Source organism: Furipterus horrens, unplaced genomic scaffold (assembly GCF_987537825.1).
Source record: "Furipterus horrens unplaced genomic scaffold, mFurHor1.1.pri manual_scaffold_4, whole genome shotgun sequence".
NCBI classification, from domain to species: Eukaryota; Metazoa; Chordata; class Mammalia; order Chiroptera; family Furipteridae; genus Furipterus; species Furipterus horrens.
Genome location: NW_028327174.1, coordinates 135,148,479 through 135,155,971, shown reverse-complemented (window position 1 = coordinate 135,155,971; position 7,493 = coordinate 135,148,479). Strand labels below are relative to the sequence as shown.

The 7,493-nt window shown below is 37.3% G+C and overlaps 1 protein-coding gene across 1 annotated transcript; it reads left to right on the top strand.

The window, feature by feature from the left end:
- Positions 1-622: 622 nt before the first annotated feature.
- On the top strand, positions 623-1,189 carry LOC150012897 (interferon alpha-1-like). The gene has a single exon (XM_090275809.1). The coding sequence runs from the start codon at positions 623-625 to the stop codon at positions 1,187-1,189; it is 567 nt and encodes a 188-aa protein (XP_090131935.1).
- The last annotated feature ends 6,304 nt before the right edge of the window (positions 1,190-7,493 follow it).

Sequence of the window (7,493 nt, the reverse complement as noted above, 5' to 3'; positions counted from 1 at the left end):
CTAAAGTGTTATATAAATTTTTACTTGAAAATGTAATTGATACTTTACTATTTATACCAATTAACAATTACATTCAAATTTGTTCTATAAGATTAGTTATAAAAGTACTGTACATTAAACTTACTTTAAAGTTGAATGAAATATCAATTAAGTTGACATTTTCATTACATTACATTAATTGACAATAGCTTTTAAATGTAACTTGTATCATAACATTTGTATTTATTCATCCTTAATCCTACACTGAATAAAATGAGTAAGCTTTACACCTTCTTCACTTATTTATAAAGCACTGATATAAATACACTACAGATATATATGCTATATATCTGTGTTTTTAGTTTTCTTGGGGGGTTCAATGAGGAAAACATCTGAAAGTCTCTGTGGACGGGGGCAATAGTGAAAAAGAATATGGTCGAGAAACATTGATCACACTGCATGTAGAAAGTGCACATAGGAAAACAAAAGCAGAAGTAGAAAGAAAAGGGAACATTCAGAAATTGAAAATTCATATGCTCTGTATATAAGACACCTGCACCAAGGAAGGTCTTACAGAGCCTAGAGCACAAGGATCAGACAGTCACTGAACTCAGCCAGGCCGGCAGCATCTGCAAGGTCCCCAATGGCCCTACCCTCCTCTTTCCTGGTGGCCTTGGTGGTCCTCAGCTGCAACTCCATCTGCTCTCTGGGCTGTGACCCACCTCAGCCCCTCAGCCTGGTTAACAGGAGGGCCTTGATGCTCCTGGGACAAATGAGAAGGACCGCCCCTTTCTTCTGCCTGAAGGACAGAAACGACTTTGGGTTCCCCCAGGGGGTGCTTAGGGGCAACCCGTTCCAAAAGGCTGAAGCCATCTTTGTCATCCAGGAGATGATCCGCCAGACCTTCCACCTCTTCAGCACAGAGGGCGCATTTGCTGCGTGGGACAACACCCTCCTAGACCAGTTCTGCAATGAACTTGATCAGCAGCTGAGTGAGCTGGAAGCCTGTCTGATGCAAGAGCAGGGGATGGAAGAGACTCCCCTGATGGAATGGAACTCCTTCCTGGCTGTGAGGAAATACTTCCAGAGACTCACTCACTACCTGCAAGAGAAGCAACAGAGTCCTTGTGCCTGGGAGATTGTGAGAGCAGAAATCATGAGATCCTTGTCTTTACCAGCAAACTTGGAGGAGGAGGACATTACGCAGTAAAGAATGACACCTGGCTCGACATGGACATGATTCTCACTGACTAATAATATCATACTTCCTCCTGTTCTGTCACATCAACTTTCCTTTTGTTTCTTCTGTGATTGTGACATGAATTGAATCAATTTGTTAAAGGTTTTCAGGAATATTAAGTCAAATCTTGTTCAATCTTACAGGCACCTGTGACATACAGAGGCCCATGCTTATGCTTTATTTGTTATTTATTTATTTATTTATTTATTTATTTATTTATTTATTTACTGATTCATTCATTCTTTTTTAAATTTATTTAAATATTCAACTATTTACTTATCTGTAAGTTTTTGATTGTTTTCGGTTCACTTAATATAAGGCATGTGCTCCTTTATTTTGTGCTATTAAAATAAAATATATTCATTATATTTAGCCAGTTTATGATTATTTGTGTGTATTAAATTTTTACAATAGTAAACTTTTTGCATTTAATTATTCGAAAGAGAAACACCAAACCAGACTGTGCAACCTGATTAGAAAATAGGTGGCACAATTCATTTTGCATCATACTGTATTCAAATTACAAGTACTTACTGACTTTTTCTAAGCCAGGTTGTGTGTTGCCCTCAAAATATACAGGTGACCATAACAAATACAGTTACTATCTTTTGTAATTTGATTTTTGTTGGAAGGAACCCTAAACACAGTAATTATAATTAATATCAATGTGTTAAATGCTATATTGAGAAGAAGGAAAAACAAAGGAGTTCTCTCAAGAGCAGCTAGAGTGGAGAATGCCAGGACATACAATTTAAAGCAGTAGATGTGGTCTTCAGTTGACTGGTAGACATCTAAGTGCAAATGTCCATTGTCAGTTGGAGATGAGTTTTCAATTTACAAGGAATGTCACGGGTGGAGGTGATGTGTGGCAAGCCCAAATCAGAAACATGGGTGTCATGGGAGGAGATAGTGTAGAGTAGGGAAATGCTAAACGTAGATTCTGAGGCCCCTCATCCTTTGATGGGAGGGGAGAGAGGAGCTACAAATAAAACAGAAGTAGATAGACCATAGATGGAAGGACAACAAGAGAGAAAGCTGATAAGAGTGTATTTAAGGTACTAAATGTACTCTGAAGAACATCAGTGGATTCATGCTAGGAGAGGACTGAACTGCCCACTGCATCAGGAAAGTATATGGCACTGGCAACCTTCGTGGTTAGGTGGAGTTAATAAGCAGAACCATATGAAAGTATAAATTAGAGAAGAGAAGCTAATGACTCTGTAGTGGAGAAGGAAATACAATACTGTGGAATCTGGAATGGAATATGGGTTAGTTTTCCTATAAATAGTTTTTTTATATGCAACATATTTTTTCTAGATGATTTCATGTAAATAATGTAGTGGTAAATGACATTAATGTGTTTCAGATTATATTTACTTTAAATCATGACTTATTTAATTACCTACAATAACTTCTCAAGTCTTAGTAATACTACTTTGTATATAAATAAGCTGTTCAGTTTTTGTTATTTTGTTAGGCAAGAATAAATAACTAATTCAATCCTTCATAGAAATATCTAATTAGTATTGATAATCAAATGATTCCTGGAATATTGGCTTCATTAATTAAGTTAATTTACTCACATAATTGTCACACTGGTTTATAACACATTTCATTTTGTGGTAGAGTTAAATATGATATTTTTTAATATGATCCTTCTGTCATTTTTCTTAATTTTATGACTGTCACAATTGCATGTGAATCCCAATATAACAAAGCACCATGGGCATAAAAACTGACAGCTTCCTTCAAAAATGAAAGTGAGAAACTAGATTGTGCAATCTCTTTCTCAATACTGAGGGTTAATAAAAAGCTCAAACTCAGCTGAGAATATAATATGAACAGTCGCAATGCACAGAACAAGAGAAAGCTGTGTCTAATTCAAAAGCATAAAAAGATTGAACAATTATGGCAGAAATTCAGAATACAAAACTCACAAAAAGAATCATCCATAACTCACCATAAAGAATTTTGCATTGAAATTCCATTCTACTTGAACATTGTGTGATGATGAGCAACCCACTTTATTTATCTATCCTCAGCTCTCCCGTGAATCAAATGAGTTCAAAATATTTATGTGTTTTGTGACTATTAGATGAACGTACCCATTTCAAGGCACTTAACATCATATCTTCCATGATATCAGAATTACAAATATGGTCGGTATTTTCCTGTTTTACTTGAGACTGCTATGTATGAGAATATTATTTGTCTCCTTCTATAAAATTCTTAGGACCAGTGTCCTACCTTTCAGTAACTGACCTCCAAAGGAGGCAGCTTAAAAAAAATAGAGTTGTGTCATGAATCCTAGAGAAGGCTAAAAAGTTGTCATTCCTCATTTCAGAGAAGTATCTTGTGTTTTAATGATGACATGGTGGCTGGTATTGATATCAGAGAAAGGGGAGTAAACACCCAGATAAAAGGAGAACATATTTAATATTTCTGGCACCTGCACATTTCCTCCCTTTCTCATATCACACAAGTTTCCCTCCTCTCCGTGTAGAAACCCTCAGAGCAGTCTTGTCATTCACTCTCTTCACTTCTCCACTCAATCACACAACTGCTATCTGTTCCGTTGTGGTTTCAGCGGCAATGTTTCCCTAAATAGCAGAACATCACAAGTAGAAAGCAAAAGTTAAATAACATTTCTAGGTTTGGCAGAAGCATGTGCAAGAGAGGTTTTCCTCATCGACTGTTGAATATGATGTAATAGTAGTGCTGAAGCCAAATGGAAACAGAAAGCAAGATGCAGTTTGTGGGTGAGCAAATACAACTATCCAAAGGGAAGAGGGTCCCCTGGTGGCCAAGTGCAACAAGGGCAGCCACTAGAGGAGGGCCGACAAGTCCTAACCACTTCCTGGGGATGTCCCTTCATTCTACAAAAAGGCTACTTCTTGGAATAGTTTTTAATATTGCCACAAGCCTGTTTCTTTACTTTTGTGTTACAAGAGAAAGTCTCCAGCTTCAGGCAGGGCATGTACTCCTAGGGATTGGGCAGTAAAAGAGAGAGAAAGATGTGTTCTCTGCCTACACCAATGTGCAGACCAGAGCCTACCTATGAAGTACCCCTTTCACATACTACGGGACTCTAGGGGGCAAGTAGAGCTGCCAGTCCAGGATGGAACTCCATGGGTATCAGGAAAATAACAGTAACATTAATTAAATGACTCTCAATAATGCAATTTTAGTTTCACAGATTTATTCCTACTATCAGACATTAACTGTTATTACATAGAACAATATTCTTATGGTCACATTTAATAACAACTCAACATCTCTATCATGCAGTAGGAAAACTCTGCCTAGGTCTCAGAGGAATTTCATATAAGCTAAAGAATGTAATTAAATAGTATGATGGTTACCTGAGACCTGGGACATTTTATTTATTCAAATGTATCAATTTTAATATAATTTAAAAGATATTTCTTTAAGCAACAAAATATTTATGTTGCTGTATTTGACCAGGAAGCATGTGTGAAATACTGAAAAGCAGAAAAAGCCTTGCAACCGTACAGGTGCCCCACATCTCTACCTACCTAACACACTCAACATTTGGATTTCTTGCTCTTCAACTTGTGGTTGCCAAAGCTCTTAGTGAAATTTCAACAGATTTTTGTACATTGCTGTCCTGTCCTGTCATCTTCTAGAAGGAAGAATAGGAAAACTTAGGAAATGGGCAATTCTTGGAAACACTCGATGTCCCAGACTGTATTAGTCAGCATTTTCCAAAAACAGAATCAAGAGGTTGGAAACCCCAGAAAGAATTGCATTTCAAGCAGAGGGCAGTCTGTTGGAAGAATTTCTTATTATTCTGGAAGTCAGCCTTTCTCTGCTAAAGTCTTCAACTAATAGGATGAAGCCCACCCATATTCTGAAGGGTAATCTACTTTACTCAAAGTTGACTAACTTAAAAGTTAATACCTATAATATCATGTTAACCTTACCTTCACAGAAACATCAAGAATAATGTTTCCTCAAATATCTATGTACTATGGCCCCGCTATGTTGACACTTAAACTAAACAATCACACTGCTCTTCCCTCATTGATGTCGTAGCACTTTTCTTTTTCTTTTTAAATGGCAATGGTAATATTTTTAGAAAATAAACTTTTATTGTATTTTTTCCATTACCATTTAGTCCTCTTCTAGCCCTCTCTCCATGCAGTCATCACGCTGTTGTCCATGTCCATGAGATTTTGTCTTTTTCCTCAATCAGCCCGCTCCCTTGCCTCCCCCTCTATTAGCTGTTACCCTACTGAGTCTGTCTCTATTGAGCTTGTTAGTTCAGTTTGTTGATTATAATCCTCTTGTAATTGAGATAAAATGGTATTTGTCTTTCACCAACTGGCTTCTTTTACTTAGCATAATACTCTCCAGTTCCCACCATGCTGTCATTAAGGTAGGAATTCCTTTTTTCTCTCTGCTGCTTAGTACGAGATTGTGTAAGCGTACCACAGTTATTTGATCCACTCATCTACTGAGGGGCACTTAGGTTGTTTTCAGAACTTTGCTATTGTAAATAGTACTGCTATGAACATAGGCATGACTAAGATCTTTGAACTGGTATTTTGGGATCTTAGAGTATATTTCAAGCAGTGAAACCACTAGGTCAAAACACAGTTCCATCTCTAATCTTTTGAGGAAATTTCATACTGTTTTCCGTAGTGGCTGCACCAGTCTGCATTCCCACCAGCAGTGCACTAGGGTTTCCTTTTCTTGGCATCCTCGCCAGCACTTGCTGTTTGTTGATTTATTAACAGGTGTAAGGTGACATCTCAATGTGATGGGTAAATGAATTGTGCCGTCCATTTTTAGATCAAACTGCAAAATCTGGCTTGGTGTTTCTTTTTTGAATTAACAAATACACAACTTTTACTGTGGTAACCACTTAATACACAGAAATAATAATAAATTGACTAAATAAAAAGAATGTATTTTATTATAATAACACAATATAAAGATGCTCGTGTCTGGTATTACATGAACAAAAACAATTCAAACATTATAAATAAATAAATAAATAAATAATTGAATATTAAAATGAATAAATACATAAACGCAATAACTTAGGCTTATGATGGAGTTAATAAGCAGAACCATCTGAAAGTAGATGGAAGCATAAATAAGAGAAGAGAAGTTAGTGAGTCTGAGGTAGAGAAGAAAATACTGCAATGTGAAATCTGGAAGAGAATACAAGTTTGTTTTTCAAAAAATACTTTAACTTTTCATGCAGTATTTTTTTTTCTGGATGATTTTAAGTAATCAATGTACTAGGAAATCATATTAATGTGTTTTGGATTATACTTATTTTAAATAATGACTTATTTAATTATCTGCTATAATTTATCATGCCTTAGTAATACTACTTTTTATATAACTAAGCTGCTCAGTTTAAAAAACAAAATACTGGGAAGTGTTGTGAACAAGACTAAAGTATAGTCACTATTCATGTAAAAAATAAGTCTGACTTGTATATTCAGTTAGGAAGTGACGGCTTGCATAAATATCTGGAAGAGAAGTGAGTCTCCTACACTGAAGCAATATGAATATAGTAATATTAACAATACCTGGCACACTGTGGCCCTCCCCGCCTTGCTTTTCTGAACCACATTGTTCTATGGCCATATCGTGACCGTTCCCTTCCTCTCCAGTGTAGGCACTGCCAGCGTGCTCTCCTCTTTCACTCCTCCTTCACACGCACCCCCATTCACACATCGGTTTTTGGCTCCTTTTTGGCTTCCAGCCACCACTTTCCCTTTAAGAGTACAAAACCACCAATTCGAAGCAAAGTCGGGTGAAAGTTCTAGGTGTTTCAGAATTCCTGTATAAGAAACTATTTTTCTCTTCTGATGAGTATCATTGGAACTGAGGAATGTCCCTGTTACAGTGATGTAACAATAGCTGTAGCTAAAGAACTTGGAAAGTCAGATAGATACCTTTTATTCTGAGGACTGAGTTGTTAAAACATTTGTAGAGGAAGAGAGCCACCTATTGTCCAGGACAGGCAAAGACAACCCCAAATCTGGGAAGAGCTGCTCTCCTTCTGTTTCACGCAAAAAGTGTGGCCCCTCTGCCTATATTTTCAGAGCTACACAGGGGCCCTGTCCTGGAAAGATCCCCTATACTTGCCTAAGCTCACCTCCTTAGCTTTTGTTTCTTAGTGAAGGAATAGACATGGGGCGTCAGGCTGGGCTTGCACTCTCCCGGCAACGGGCAGCTCAACGGAGAGAAACAGTCAGAAAGTGTTCCTTGCCTCCAGGCTGCTCAGCTGACC